A 16,285-nucleotide genomic window follows, 5' to 3' on the forward strand; every position below is an offset into this window, starting at 1 on the left:
CTTGAAACATTATGTAACAATTACAGCAAGCGTAGAGAAGGGATTTCATTTTGGGCTTTTATTATAAAATAAAAATAAGCATTTAAAAAGCACATTTTTTAAAAAAAGGAACAGATATAAAAAACACTATTTACAAATAGGAAAATGCCAAAGTTGAATTTTTTTTTGAATAAGAGGCACCAAAGTTTTCAGTTTAAATACATTATTTGAAATATACAAGATTCTTTTTTAGGATTCTCTTCTCTCTCTGAGTTGTCATTGTGATTAAAGTCATGATTTTTCTCTGCCAGCTATTTTATGAGCTCTTTTCATGCAACTGTGCTGCCAAAATTACAAAGAGAGCAGCTAGAAACGGTATCCTTTGATTGCGCTGTACGCCTTACCTCTTTTTATTAAGTGACGGTATTATACATTAATAGAGTGATTTTCATCTAAAAAAGAAAATCCTCGCAAACCAGAAATGCTCAGTCAGTCACTCACAGTGTCTAGTCCTGCGTAGTAATGTGGCAGTAGAGCCCTGGTTATTGTACATGGCTTGTAAATGAACAAAGTTAGATGTACTTGAGGCAGGAAGCAACAGCTCGGAGCCACGTGCTGAAGTTGCCATTGGTTCAGGTTCACGTGTGGTTCCTCCAGCGCGCTTGTGGTTGGGAATTCAGTTTCCTCTGGCCAGGATGACACCAATGTAATTTTAAATGTCACGCTTGTTCCTGTAACTGCATGTTTCTAACTGAGTATTACTAGTTGGCTATATAATTGCTTTGCACTGAACTTTCACGTCTGTAGCCCAGGGTCATTTTGCTAAGTGTTACTGCTGACTTGCTGTTCAGAGAGTCTGAGTAAGTAAAGCTCAGTTTGCGGAAGGAGGTCTCCACGCCACTGTCACACATGCTTTCGTTGTCTTGAAATTTGCCATTATAAAGCTCGCCTGAGGGAGAGAGGAAAGGGACATTCATTATTGTTTGTGTTGATTCAGTAATGCTGCTTTCAGAAAAGCCTAAGGAATGCAAACCACTAGGTTAAAGCTCTTCTACAGGAAAATAACTCTAACTTTAGATATTATAATAGGAAAAGCTGTGCTGAATGTTCTCAGTTGACCACAACGTGTGATCTGATGCGCTGCTGGCAGAGATCGACTGCAGCTGGAGCTTGGACAGGACAAGAAGCATGGTGCTCTGCTGACACTAATGCTGTCACCCCACTAGTCAGGACTGCCCGAGTGTGGCAGTAGCATGGCAAAAGGTTCTCTGGTTCTCAGATTCCTGGATTCTGTGCAAGTATACAGCCCCAGGATGAGGCTCCCAAAACCTCCTCGTGTTATTTCAGTTACAGATTTGAGATAAATACTTGAACAATTTTCATCTCATTAAGCGAGTCTGAAATAGGAAGAAGTCAGCAGCAGCTGCCATCTGCGCAGAATCCAGAAAAGGAATGCCTGACTGCCAAAGAACTGTATCTGAGTTGCAGGTAAGATGTGGGCTCAGTGTGACTAGAGCAGTGGTTGGCATATTAGCGTTCACTATTATTTTTCTAAACAACTATCTTAAAATAAATGACGTGATGCAGGCCATTCACATTGCAAAGCAGCAGAACCCCTCTTACCCTCCAAGGTTAACCTAAAGAGGTAGGATGTGTACAGGCACATTTTTGGATCGGTACGAAGCTTCAGTCCGTGACTGAACAAACAATTTTTCTACAGAGAGTAAACTGGCAATGTTAGACCAGAATGGAGTTACTGTGTTGTTTCTTTTTTTTTTCCAGAAATACCTACAGTATTTTCACCCAGGGCATACATTTCCACGCTAGGGTGCTGGCAGCACTACTGGTGTTCGAACAGAGCATCAAGAAAAAGGGTTTTGTTACTTGACATGGCCAGGCAGTGACTGAATATCCCTGGTGACTTACTGCCTTCTCACAACCTCTCTTTTTCTGTTAGTAGCGTCCCTTGCCCAAAAACACCGTAGGACCTCCATCAGTGAAGATGCTCCAGACTCAGCTGGACATGAGAGAGGCAGCCTCATGTGATGTTAGACTGGCCCTGCTCTGAGGACACAGCTGGACAGCATGACTGCTGGGGGTTCCCTGTAACCCCAACCATCCCCACCCTCTCTGCCTACAAAACACTGGGCCACTTCAGAGTGTCACGCATTGTGGAAGGAGGAATTTAATACCAAAGTCTCACAGAGAAGTTTATGAACCCAAAACATTTTGGTTTATCGGGGATGGGGGTGGGGGGTGGGTGTCAAAAGGTAATGGCCTGGGAGATCAGCCCCTAGGTTATCCCCAGTACATCCCAGGAGTCGCCATCGGTAAATGGCAGATGTCTGGTTTTAGAAAAGGGAGCCAGAATCATCAATACGGTAATACAGGACTACTGATTCAAATGGCCCATTTTCCCCCTCTCTTCTAGGCCTAGCAAATATCTATGACGAGAAAGTCCTGCTGCAGTAAAGCATTTCTGAAGGCGTTGTGTGTAAGAAACCCTGCAATTTATCAGCAGTCCAAGGGGGGGTGGGAGGGGGTGAGGAGAACTGAAAAAATGTTTTTAATAAAGCTGTTGATGTGTTGCTGTCAAGTTTACCTGTCCTTCCATTTGCAAAGGTGGGTGGTGATGATGACGGAAGAGCTTTCGCTGTACTGTCCTCCTGGTGAGATGGGCCTTGTGAGATGCATAGTGCTTTCTGAATGATTTCAATGGCTTCTGTGTGATCCATCTGTCTCAAAGCAGCAATCAGCTCTTGCACTGTACCTCCAGAAACCTAAGAGGGAAGACACCATACGCTCACCATCATCCAGGCTGGCTAAAACCGAAGGGCTGCACTGTCTCACCATGCAGGATGACAACATTCCCTACATGTCTGTGTGTTCTTTACAACTTGTTGCAGCTGCATTACCTCATAGTTATCTAGCAGAGTTTTCGATGGGGAAGGGCTCAACCTGAAGGCATTATTAAGTGTGCCAAGACCCAGATGTTGTGCTAGAGTGGACCAGTTTTTGTTTGGATGAGGCACTTCCAGTAGTTTGTAAAGCTGCGTCTTGGAACTTTCATTCAGCTCTCTCAAATGTCCTGAGGAACAGAGAAATATGTTAGCGTATTATGTATACAAATCATGCACCAGTTCATTTCACAGCAGAACCAAAGCCACGTTAAAGAGTATTCTAGTGTCCATCAATCCCAGTGTTTACTCATGTATACTGAAAATATACTCCTCTGTGTCCTTGTGACCTACATCTTAACAGAATCACGCTCATTCTCTGAACGAGTGAGTGGGAGGGCACCTCTTCTCCCTCCCCACTTCAGTTGCAAGCTAGTGCAGGGCCATGGCTTCTGAGAGTACACTTTCACTACTTAGTAACTAGAGGGATATTGTCAAGTCTTTATAGATGTTACCTTGTGTCAGTAAGTCCTCCGAAACCACTGCTGGCTTGTAGTGTTTGCCATTTAGTATGTCATACACCTAAGAGAATACATTAAAGTCAGTATTTAGCAGAAACTTGGTTAGTGTCCATTATTTATCTTGACAAGACTCAGTAGTATTGTGTAAAGCCCTAACTCCATCTGTAAATGGCAATTTTGTCTGTCCCAGGATCAGTATGACTAAAGATACAGCAAAGTGTGAGGGAAAAATCTGGAGAGGTTAATCTCCCTTACCTTTAGCCATGCCATCTGGCAACTGTTTTCAAGCTACAGAGGAAGTCTTTGCAGTAAATAAGTGGCAGTATCAGTGGCTAAGTGAGGAGTTATTGCCTATCTTCAATTAGTAATTTAAAACAAAGCCTGGGCTACATTATCACCTAAGGCTATGTGGTTAGAAATGCTGACTGCTTGTACCTTACACTCCCACCAAACCAACTGCATGTAATCAGCTACTGAAGCATGGATGTGCAGCCTAATCACTGTTTGGGTAGGACACAAGACTGTCTTTTCCCTACGTGCACAGTCTGAAATTCTGCAGAACGCGCACCAGAGAAACCCACTGGAGAGTGTCTCTGAATACGGGCCTTCGAACCCAAGCTGCCCAACCAGTTAAGTCCTTTTCCATACTGAAGGCTGTAGTGCAACTATTTCAAGAAGCGCCTGGTCATTCCTGTTCAGCAGAAGTAATCTGCTAAGTGGGGCTTTCTTCCAATGCTATTTTATGGTGTTTTTTTGTGGCTGAGTTAGTTTAATATTTGATGGCAAATTAGTAGCTTGTCACCACTGAAATAACAGTGGATGCAGTGAAAAGAGCTGAACTATCATTTGTTATTAAAGAAAAAAAAAAACCAGACCACATACCTCACAGTTGGCTGCCATATCCAGTGGTGTTGTTCCAGGCACAATCCCTTCATCATCATCTTCATCATCTTTCACATCATCTAGATCAAACAATGGCTCAAAGTTCTCAACGTGAGGATTTGCACCTGGAAAAGCAGCACGCAAAAAATATCATAGGGCTTCAAGTTGCTGGTCAACAATATTTAGAACATACATTCCAAGTTCTGAAAGGCAAGTCTGCTAATTTATCTACTGAAGCTAAATTACATTTTATATTACATCAGCAAATCATTTCTTCTATCAGCTGAAGTTAAATGCTGTCACATGTCTCCATAATGCTACTCTCTATAATAAAGAAGGGAGAAATGACAAGCAGAGTGTTAGGACCCAAAGAGAGAGCAACAATGCCAGCGACTGACTTCCAGTCCCCTTCTTGGCTCACACAGAACGCAGCGTGTATGTAATGAAAGGAGGGTGTGGTGCTTCCTTTTATAGTGTCAGAGAATTGAAAGACCAAGCACACAGCCAGAGCAATGGGAGGCTTGGACTTCTGTTTCAAAGGAGAAAAATCAGGTCTAAATACAATTGAAAAAATGTTCCAATACATATTCAAAGCTAAATCTTCCACAGCGATACGAAATAGGAGACACTAACAAGCTCGTGTTGCAGTGACCTATTTTTTTTTTGTTTTTAAAACAGTCCAACACTTATCCCAACTGTGTAATGAGGTCTCTTCTCTGCTTCAGCTGTAAAAAAGCTACAAAAGAAATACTCAAAAAACTTCCAAGAGCGCTCTAGAGATTTTTTCCTTGACTAACGTAATTTGCTTTCTTCAGCCATTAGATGGTGCCAAAGAGTAGTACAGCACCTGAAAGTAGGCCCTTCCCGAGGAAAAACCAGCCACGCTGCTAACATCTGATTTCTTCTGCTCGTTAAACAAGTTCACTGGCACATTCTTTTCTGCTTGCAGTTCTTCTAACCTGAATTTCCACTGTGAAAGAAAACTCTCCAGCAAGTATCCGTTTTCATACCTGCTGCTGTGAGAACTGCTGCCAATTTTGTAGAGCCCCTTCCAGCTGCTATGTGAAGAGGTGTCGTCCCATCATACGTAGTGCTGTCCACATCTGCGTCGCCCTACGTTTTTATTGAACGACAAAGAGAGTACAGTACAGCTGCAGAGACTCAGGCCTGCATAAACATTGCTACTGTGCAAATAAGCACCATTCCACACCTGTTCACATGAAAACTCCCATCACTGTCTGAAAAGAAGGAATTGGGCAGTAACTCCAACTGTCTGCCTGCAGGAACAGGTGGTGGTTGTGTGCTCCGGTGTCAGAGCAGGCGGCACAGTGTATAAACCCAAACAGGTCAGGTCGATAAAATCCACTTTATACCCCACGTCATAGTTCTGCCATCCAATTACCCGTGGCGTTTGGAGCCGGAATGGGTGCGCGCAGAATGCTGCCATTTCTGCTGCTGCTCTTCAGAAGAGCGGGCAGGCTGCTGGCACACGGGTACACACGCACCAAGGGCGGCTGCTGCGGCCAGCTTTGGGGGTGCAGAGTCAGGCACACTGCGATCAAGGTGTTAAAGGGACGAGATAAATATTTATAGGCATATGCAACTATCTGTGCACACCTGTACACACATTCCACTTCACAAAGATGAAGCGATTAACTGGTTCATGAGTAGTTTCATTGGCTGCGGGGATTACTCTGCGCAAACTAAACATGGCACATGCGGTCAGGGCAGGGTCACAAACTGTAAATCCCTCACCTTGGGCAAAAGGTTCACCAGCAGTGCTGAACGAGTAATAATGAACAACATTAGCAATAATTTTGCCATTACACCAATTTAAGTAATCGAGTCAATAAACAGGAAAAACCCCTTACTGCTGGTTCCTCTGAAGCCCTTAAGGATTTTCAAGAGTTTTTAAATATGTAAGTGAAAAGACCTGGGAGAAAGAAATTCTGCTCTCACCTCAAGCAAAAGGCAGCAGGCCAAAGGGATGTTCTCGTGTTCAACAGCTAAATGCAACGCAGTTCGTCCAGATTTTTGTTCCTGAGCATTGACATTAACTCCAGCTGCAATCAGCTGTTTGAGGCAGGACATGCTATTTGCCATCACCACCATGTGAATTGCACTGAGACCTACACAAAACAAAGCCCATCCACTGTATGCATTAATATTTGAAAAATACGGAAATGTCAGAATAGTGAGTTTTGAAGTGGCCGCATCTATGAGAATTGTAAAATGAGTGAGAGCTACTGCTAAGCATAAGTGACTTACTTTGCCTGTTTATACACTAAAAAATGGTGTTAATGAGAATGTTCTTTGTGCATAAATTGGAACTAGTTGTGTTACTGATGGCGAATCAAAGCCATGCAATGAAAAAAAAACCAAACCTAAGAAAAATAAAATCAGCAAATTACAAGGTAGAAAAGAAGGCAGAAACTAAAAAGCTCACCTCAAGTACCTCTTTGCCTCCAAGGAGAGCAGCCTCAAAAAGAAAATCTGCATCTTGCTACTAAACAAACAGGTAACCTGCACTGACCCCATCTGCTACTGAACATCTCTTCTAGAAACATTCTAGGGAATAACTGGGTTTTTTAGTATCATCCTCTTGTAAGGTTACACTGCCCTATCACCTCAAGATTACCTGCACCAGCTCAAAAAGAGAGTAACAAAGCCTCGTATTTAAAAACCGAACAACCACCCCAACCCAACCAAAATCCCCTCTCTCTGAGGAACTTCATACAGTTTTTTGATTCCCGTAATGATATTTTTAGGTCAGACATTTTACTACCTACTAGAGTGGGAGTACCAAACTCAAATGACCTGTACCACTGACAAATGGGAGAATTGTGTTGTGGTTATTTTATAGGCTCTAATGCTGCATGGTCACAAAGTACCAGATATGAAACCTGACACTGGTCCAGAAATTATTTTTGAGGGGATTTCATTCACTAGAGAGGAGCAAACATTTTCTTCTGGAGGGATTTTTTTTTTTTAAATGGTGATTGCACAAGGTATCTCAGGAGGAAGACAGTGCTTGAAGTTTTGCGAGATTAAAAAGAATATACAGTAACAAAAATTCAAATCCATACTGTGTCACATGGCCATTGCCGGTCTTCATGTTCTGTATAACCAGAAAAGCCGCATGTCTGTGTTCTCTCATCTGTGACTGCAGGCATATAAAAGCCAAGGACAGCAGGTGCAAAATGGGGAAAGATGCTGTTTCCATGTCTGTATCTACCTGTGTAAAACCACTGTGTCGGCAGGAACTGAGGTGTGCTTGTGTGTCTGGTAAGTGTAAAATATAGCCATTAACTTAGCATACCTTCACCATTGGAAAGGTCGACCATCGGAGATATCTTCTTATGCTTGAGGAGCAGACTCAAAATCTTGTCATCTCCTTCAGTAGCAGCTAAATGTAAGACAGAATTACCATGGCGATCCAGAAGGCTGGCATCTGCTCCAGCCCTCAGCAAGTCTTCTACCACCTCTGCCTGCTTTGTGATGACTGCCAGGTGCAAGGGCGTCTAGAAGTGACAGAAGCAAGCCATGAGAACATAAACAACAGCTACCTCACTTCTACAGAAATCTCTTAAACCTATAAAAGCCGCTAGTGCGAGACGATGTTACTCCACTTCAAAGCCAACAGAAATGAAAAGCTTGTGTATGTGTACTTTTTTTTTTTCCTACTGCATACTACAAACAGGGTTTCTACTTACTGGAAATAAAAGCTGCCTTGCCAGTGTCAGCAGTCAGACTTTGGGAGGAACAAAGATTTTGCCTACTCTTATAAGCCAGGACACCGACCTGGTTATTTTGAGCGCTACGGCGCAAGGGACGCAGGAAATGAGGTAATGCCTGCGCCCCCCAGACGCTGTAACCCTGCTTTCAGCTGCCCCAGAGCCGAGCTGGAGCCGCAGAGAGCGCACCCATACTTTCCAGGGCCTGCTCAAGCCTGCCTTTGGCACTGAACTGTGCTCTGACTTTGCTCCTGCATAGGAGGTTTGCAGCCACGGGCTTAGCATTTCCGTCTCTCAACGTGACTGCACAGAACAGAAGAAAATCCTGCTGTTCTGGGCATTTGTCACAGTGCAGAACAACTGTGCACTTACACAGCACGTGTCTAGCTGGTTCTATCTGCACGTTCTCCGTTTGTGTGCAAAGACACCTGCAGCACCAAAAGTCTCTCAGGCTGGGAGGTTTCCAGTATTTCCAGAGGCTGATTATACACTGCATTCCTGACAGTCTTGCCAGTGAATAGCACCATGTAGAACACACTCAGAAATACATGTATTTAAACAGCAAGGCATTCCAGTAAGGTTTGGGAAATCATATTTCGAACACCAAAATAACCTAAAAATTGCACATGATTCCATCTCTGTATCATTATCCTTACCTTATCAGAGGACTATAAAAAAAGGACTAATTCCAGCTCTGTACAATAAGCTTGTGTTTGTCAATAGATTGTCAACATACTTGCAATTAATTACTGAATCTATAGGGTACATGTACAGTTCAGCTTTCATAATACCTGTACGGAAGGAAAATTCTAGCCCAGGCCCACATTCCCTCCCACCACTGGCTTAAGGTTTAAGTAGAAGGTAGGAATAGCTGTAGAGGTCCTGGTAGTCTGAGATTTATTTCTTGTGTGGAGCACAGCCTTTGCTTCCCGTTTCTGTTAAACAGAGGGCACAGAATTCAATTCAGAATCTCCTGCTTGCTTTCGTCAACCTCCACATTTCAAATTTGCTTTATATGAACGTAAAGATGAAACGTGAAAGAGAATAAAAAAGTCAAAATAAACCCCCTGGGACTATCTGTGCAGAATAAAAACCTGCCTTTACTGTTCACAGCAAAAGAAAGGACACAAGTGCCAGAGTGCTGCCATGTAACCTCCAGCTGGTTACCTTTGGGACAACCGAATCGTGTGCACAGTTGAAAGGAGATTTTTTTCCAGGCAGGTTTCCACAGCTCTTTTTAAAGCCTGTTATAATACAAAAAGCTCAAACTTTGTCACAGATGAAGCTGAGACTTGTGCCTGGCAGTTAAGAGCTCTTTTCCTACTAGGTACAAGCCATGGGGATGGGCTTTTTTTTGTTTTGCTATAATGTTCATCTAGAAATGAAAGGGAAATCTTGGTGCCTGTGTGATGGGCTATAGGAAGGGCATAGCTTGTTACAGCTTCCACATGCCTACAGATAACTGATGATGCCGCAACTGGCTCATCATCCCAAGTTACTCTATGTCAGAAAGGCCAAAAGAGCCCCGAGGTGGCATACTGTAATCCATACCGCTGGTTTAATACTGGAGAAGCCAAATAATGAAAACATGAACTGAAGAATTTTGTATTTTTGGCCTGTTCTATGATTCTTCATGATATATGGAGATGTTTCTGTTAACATCAAGGGGAGTTATGAAGTGAAACAGTGAAAACATGCTCTTGCTCCCCCACCACCTTGCAATACGCCATTGTGTTTCTAAACTTATTTGCATTACAGTTTGATCTGGGCTCATTCCAACAAATAGAAGAAAAATAAGACAGACAGTAAGTTGTGCAATTTCTTGTTTGCTGGCTGAACAATCAGTAAGACTTATACCACCACAAACGTGCACCTGATAAAGGTCGTTCCTCATGTTAATGATGTCGTTATAATTCAAATCAGGCATCACTTCCAACAGGTTTTTCACCAACTCAGCATGAAAATGGATAATCGCTAAATGAAGAACACTGAAACAAACAACAACAACAAAAATAAACAAATTCACACTATTTTCAAATTCTTACAAAAATTTTAAAGTTTTGCTGCAGAGCTGGCTGAATTCTAACCAATATAAACACTTCACCATTAGAGGTCATGATTTCAGCACTAAATAACAGCACCTAAAATGAATCCCAAGATTAAAAACAGCTAGTCAGAAGGTAACTGTGTTTAACCATTCCATCACAAAAGCAGACTCAGGATGGCTTTCCCTGGTCCTGAGCATAACTTGTCTACTTGTCTAATAAATAGAAACTTTGTAGCACAAAATAATTGTTTCAGAACTTGTTGAAATCCCCAGATTCTTTGCTGTTTTGTGTTTTTTTTCATGTTTTGAATTATGCAGCACATGAACACCTCTTACTGTTAAAACCTTCCTCCAGAATTTCCACAGGCGCCTCTGTCACCAAAGCAGATTTTCCCTTGGGGGTTTCCCCAGATCTGTGGGTTTTTCTTTTCTTCGTTTTCAAACAGAAAAATGACTAAGGATTCAGGCCTGGTGACTAACAGCCACAGGATTCGCAGCAGTGGCCAGAGCTGTCATGCCAAAGGAAAAACCTGTTTTGGGACATGAGTGACTCTGCACAGCAAGACACTTCACCACTTCCACCAGGTTAATGCAACGGCCTTTCCCGCGCTCGCCTCCAGAGCCAGGTCCTTCACCAGCAGCCAGAAGGGCTGCACTTGCAAATCGACCCCAGGAAAGAAGCAGGTTGTGAATCCCATCACCCCTCCCCAGCAGAGCTGGAGTTGTCTCATTCCCTTCAGGGTTCATTACAAAGTCATGACCTTTGTTTTGAAACGTATCTTGCCAAGCTCTCCCTTAACAGATGTGGGCTAACTTCTAGATTCACTTTTTAGCATAGTGCTGCTGACATAAAATATCAACATAGAACAGGTGTGTGTGTTACGCTGCTCCAGAAATGCCTGAATATACTCAGATCTACACTTTCATCAGAAAAAGAAGCTCCTTGCCATTCGGGGCGTAGAGTCATCTTGAAATTGAGACTGTGAGCACTCAAAACCAGATGATATTTTGAAAATGGAAAAAAAAAAATTTCTAAACCAAACTCACTCTTGAAGGGCCTGTTTTATTCATTCTGGGCACTGCCATCGGCAGCAACATGGCACCTTCCCTCCTTCAACTCTCCTCATGCTGTTCAGACAGTCCCACCACTACCATAAGAGACCTGTTCCTCTGCTCTCTGGTAGATGCTTCTTGTTATGCTCTATCACGCTGACATTTCATTTCTACATCTCACTTCAGAAACGAATTTTCTCTTCTACTGTCTTTAGTTCTCTTTCCTGTAGGAATTATTTTAATTGTACCCTGCCACTACATGTGATGCTGTAAAGACATGCTGACTAGACCATGAAAGGGCAGTCAATTCTATTTCTTCAACAGTCCTACATCAAAAAATGCATTTCTGCACTGCTGTGGAGGCAGAGTGCCATGATACCGTCAGGCTTCTGGAGAGCAGTGGTACTGGTATAAATGCAGCAACGGCCGGTGTTACTGAGTGCCCACTGTAAGTACACGCTAATCACAGATTAACGTATTTTGTCTCTAAGCCATGAAACACAACACAGGGTCCCATTAAAGGTATTTTCATTCCCTACATACTACTTTGATGAAAGATGAGCAAAATTGTTGACAGCAGTATTTCTTTAAAAGCTTAAGGAAAAATTTGATAAGTTTCTGCCATATAATTTTAAAGATTAAGTGAAAATTAGGAAAACTGACTTACAAATTTTAACTTTTTTTTTTAACAGCTCCTTCGAGAGAGCTGAAAGACAGTCATCACAAGTTTGTTTTGTTAAAAAGCTGCAGAGTAATTTAGATGTATTACACGCTCACAGGAGAAAGGCGCTATGAGCTTGAGCCTCAGATACTTGCAGGTACTTCTTGACTCAGAAAGAAAACAACTGTTTACCATCATTCTGAAAAGTATTTTGACTTTGTTGAAATGCCTCGCAAGTCCAACTCTGAGGGGCATCTTATTGATATTTAAATGCAGGTCCTACTTGCTCAATACTCCTTTACCCTCCCCCGCTTTTTTTTCTGAAAAACCACAGAGGCTGTATTGTCCAGAGCGCTACCAGATTTTGTTGCTAGCTCCTGCCTCGTTGCTAGCTCCTGCTTTCCTCAAAGCAGACATACGGCTGCCAGCTGGAAAGCAAAGCAAGTACAGGAGCGATCTCTGATTCTGCAGTCCTTAGCGTATGCTGGTTATCAGTAATCTGAGACCTATTCTCACTGAAGGTGGAGTGGAAGTACTGGCCTCTCACGAGTAATCAAACAGTGGGAAAGCACATCTCCATCATGTGTAATTTTCCATCTACCTACACACCTTCAGGCTGCTATGGCTTCTACTGTACAAAATACTGCAATTTAAGGAAACAAGTGATTGCACAGGGCCTGCCAAAAGCCTGCCAGCTAAAAAGTGAGGATGTGATAATGTCACTTGCTTATTCAAGAGATTATCTTTGCATGTGTTTAGAGCCATTTCCATTGAATTTGCTTTTAAATAACTACTCATCATTAGTTCCTCACTCTCTTTCACTCTCCTGAGTCCCACAGGATCTGCATAGCTGTAGAGGAACAAAATGGATGTCTACTGCTCACATTATTGAGGACTGATAAGCAAATATTAGCAGCCAAGTCCGCCACAAACATCTGTGCAATCCCTTGGACAACAAAAGTACAGTACGGATGTAGGCGAGAGCAAAATACCGTCCTCTGGGAAGCACCTGATGTCAGTGAGAGAAAAGCAGCACGGACCCTCCAGCTGTAACTTAAAGCTTCCTACGAAGACTTAAGGACTTGCATGGAATAAAAAGCAGGGCCCTCTCCTTCAGCACAAAGCTGAGTATCCGCCATCAGCTGCGTATCATGATGCATGCATAGCACTTCATGCTCAGTCAAGATTTTAAGGAGGCAAACTCACAACATGCTCAACATACCCTCAACGACCAGATCACTTTCTGACAGGTACTGGATCAGTGAACTTTGTGGTGCGAGTGACTTTTCTGCAAATGCAACAAAAATGTCTAAATCGCAGCTGTACCTCTCCCAGACAGCACAAAGGAGAATGATATCCACTGGGTTAGAGCAGTGCTGTGATCCATCATCGGCACCCACAGGGGACAGAACACACTGACCACACCATCCTACCACCACAAACATGACTTTCAACCCAGTAAGTACAGGCCAACTTACTTGTCCCCATTATCATCCTGGACAACAGTGAGATGGCGCTGCACAGCCAACAGCATCTTCACATCTCCAGTTACAGCATAATCAAAGAGAGCATTGCAGTGACGCTTGGCAAGCTGCATGGCCTTCTCCAGGAACCCACCATCTGCAACACAAAGGTTTGTCTTCATCAGTTCGGTTGTCTCACTCGCAACACCATCTTCTTCTGACAGGCATTTGTACTGCCAAAGAAATATGAAGTGCACACCACCAAGCATTATCAATCGATTCACTGAGATGGGTTGCTAACTGCTCCTGAGAGGTAAGGATAGAGGGAATGAGTGCCTTGGAAGAAAAACAAAGTGCATGCTGAGCACTCAGGCAGCAGGAATCCTGAGAACAGTCAAACTCTGGAAGCTACCTTTAGTTTGAATTGCACAGAATTAACTGCACTGATGGGCACTTGTGTGTAATGAGACAAAAGGAGCAGGAATATGGATTTGCTTGGATAGAACCTCCCGTGCAGTTCTGAGTAGGTTAGACTGAGGAAACTGAGGCACAAGAAGCTGAAGTGACCTGTCAAATATTGCACAGAAACTCACAGAAAAGCTATGGAATAAATGCAGGGCTTTGTGCCCCCTCTCCGACTCTAACCATGCAGTCTCTCCCGGTTTACAGCAGCGGCACAGAAAGTCCGTTCACTTGTTTAAAACATCCCAATGTTTACAATGCTCATTATTTGTAGTATCTCAATTTTAGATTTATAAAATACACAACCACTGAGATTTCAAAAAGCAGAATTTGTCATGGTGCGGAAGCAAAAGGGAGAAAGGGGAAGAAAGAAACTCATTTGTGGAAAAAAAGTCACTCTAGCTGCTCTGTCGATACCTTTGTGGTTCTGTATCGGCAAGAAACCAGCGAAAATGAAACAGATGAAACTTTCAAACCATAGCCGTCATTCTGGGAAGCAGTATCATCTGAAACCAGCCTGTATTTTAAACAGCTTTATGTTTCTATAAAGCCTTGTAAGTTTAGAAATTACTAATAGCAAACAAGTAAAACAGACTTTGTAATTTAAAACACACAGGGAAAGAATACCCAGGATTTCCAGTTACACAAAACTGGGCATTTAGACTGGGTTAGAAGTGTATCCCTGATGAACATGAATACATCGTTCCTGTAAGCCGAAGACTTGCTCAGCCATACACAAAGCTTACTGTTCTAGCTAATACATCGCTGCAGTTCCTATACTATATGCTCAGGCTGACATATTTATACTTGCTGTTTACCTCTTAAAACTAAATAGCAGCATTAAATGGATGTTATGTTCAGGATATATACCCAGCGTAAAGGGTGTTAAGCAGTTCAGTCTTTTCTCATTATAGACATTTCCAAAGTCCAAGAAACTGGATGCTGAACCTCCCTGGTTTCTGCTATCAAGCACACAGAAAAGATACCCTTCAAAATACTACAAGATAGCATCTTTTAGTCTTATACCCAAATGTACTAACCTGCAGTAGCCACTTCATGGAGCCTGTTCTTCTGCATCTATTCTTCATATAACCTGGAGCTTGAAATTGCCTCTTTTCATGCCATTACAACAGATAAAGAAAAGAAACATTCAACTTCCTACCTACAATGTTCATTGCTCGGAAACCAGGTCAACAATTCAGGCCCCTCCTTGCTGACTGCTACACGGACATTATTATTTCTTCACACATAGGCAAAAGATCTTACTCTCTGAACCAATCACAGGATTTATCACAACCAGAACTGCAAACGGCAAGTTCTTCAGCTTTTCTCAGGAGCATCATCGGTTTTTCAGATCACAAGAAGCTACCTCTTGGAGGCTTTTACAACTACAACCCATCTACTACATGATTTTGGTGACCCAAGCCAGTTTCTAGTGTGTGCCCTCTCCCTGACCAAGGAGGGAACAATAAACATGGTCTAGATCACACTGAACTTGAGAAAGGCCAAGAACAAAAAATTCCCTCCTGCTCAGTTCCTACCACTACCATATCTCTCTAGTCCAACTGCTGTTTTGTTAAATTTATGAGAGGCTCGATTACTCAAATGCTTTTAAAAAAATCACCACCAACTCTTTTAAAAAACAACCCAGGAAAAGGAAGACTGTCTGGGAAAGGGTGATTTGTAGTCTTTGTGTATTTTACAACTCTACTGCTAAATCATTTCTAGTGACTACTCTTGCCTTCCTCCCCTTTTGTCCACTGGTTTGATACGTAAGACTTTGCTATCCAACAGTGTTATTTTAGCATGTACTTGTCACATGGGAACAGATACATTTATATTTTAAATCCAAACCTTTAACGCTACTTTTCATGCAATCTAATAGTAGAATTTCAGGGAAGAACTACTGCAACATTCACGCCAACATCCACTTACTCATCCATTAAAGCCTATCAAACATCAAAAGCCATGTCAACTGCTGAATTGTACTCCATGTACCTTCACTGCTTTTAGTGCTTCTCACCCAGGTTTATTATAAAGCAGTGTTAAATGTGCCCAGCAGGCTAAGCTATCTCTTCTCCTTGCATGACAAGCAGAAGCTCAGCTGCCCAGCGGCAATACAAAGGTGGAAGGTTATCTACAGAACTATGTATGGGGAGGGACCTTAGTTTTGAGGGACTGGAATCCCTCCTGTTTCCTCCAGGAGACATTATTGTATTTTGAAAACGGCACGCAGACCTTTATGGAGTTTTCAGGCCTTTAACAGCAGCTTTGCCCACATCACGGTTTGATCTACCCTAAACACATTTATTTTGTCACTTACCCTGCCACCTGCAATCTGCTTCATTTACTTCAGTTTTACAGGAAGGAGCATCCTCCCTCTCCTCAGTATCACCAGAGGTTCTGCACTCATTCCTCTCCATAGCTTCCACCTTCGCATCATGTTTCGTGTCCCATTTGTCACTTTGTTTATCAGAGCTCCCCCCATCTTGTTCAGCTGTGCTATTTGATAGTCCTTCAAACAAAAATTTGTTTTCGTTAGTGTCCAATACTGTTTCTTTTTTATGCAAGTGATGAAGATCAACT

The 16,285-nt window shown here is 42.6% G+C and overlaps 2 protein-coding genes across 9 annotated transcripts in view; one reads left to right on the forward strand and one right to left on the reverse strand.

Moving 5' to 3' along the window:
* MANBA (mannosidase beta) overlaps positions 1-2,504 on the forward strand; it is a 57,877-nt gene extending 55,373 nt beyond the window's left edge. For 3 of the 7 annotated variants that reach the window (XR_012764057.1, XR_012764059.1, XR_012764060.1), the window contains exon 18: positions 1,940-2,504. The gene's annotated coding sequence lies outside the window, so the exon portion shown is untranslated. Of the gene's footprint in view, positions 1-1,326 lie in introns of all 7 variants that reach the window. The other 4 variants (XR_012764051.1, XR_012764055.1, XR_012764056.1 and 1 more) reach the window with 2 other exon arrangements.
* Positions 44-16,285, reverse strand: part of NFKB1 (nuclear factor kappa B subunit 1) — a 60,938-nt gene continuing 44,696 nt past the window's right edge. For both annotated transcript variants that reach the window (XM_075421443.1, XM_075421442.1), the window contains exons 14-24: positions 16,023-16,214; positions 13,253-13,394; positions 9,887-10,001; positions 7,599-7,800; positions 6,239-6,408; positions 5,290-5,392; positions 4,280-4,404; positions 3,392-3,458; positions 2,895-3,067; positions 2,582-2,759; positions 44-928 (exon numbers count right to left, since the gene is read on the reverse strand). In XM_075421443.1, coding sequence (XP_075277558.1) covers positions 741-928; positions 2,582-2,759; positions 2,895-3,067; positions 3,392-3,458; positions 4,280-4,404; positions 5,290-5,392; positions 6,239-6,408; positions 7,599-7,800; positions 9,887-10,001; positions 13,253-13,394; positions 16,023-16,214 — 1,655 coding nt within the window. In that variant the 3' untranslated portion in view covers positions 44-740. The remainder of the gene's footprint in view (positions 929-2,581; positions 2,760-2,894; positions 3,068-3,391; positions 3,459-4,279; positions 4,405-5,289; positions 5,393-6,238; positions 6,409-7,598; positions 7,801-9,886; positions 10,002-13,252; positions 13,395-16,022; positions 16,215-16,285) is intronic.

Source organism: Opisthocomus hoazin, chromosome 5, assembly GCF_030867145.1.
Source record: "Opisthocomus hoazin isolate bOpiHoa1 chromosome 5, bOpiHoa1.hap1, whole genome shotgun sequence".
NCBI lineage: Eukaryota > Metazoa > Chordata > Aves > Opisthocomiformes > Opisthocomidae > Opisthocomus > Opisthocomus hoazin.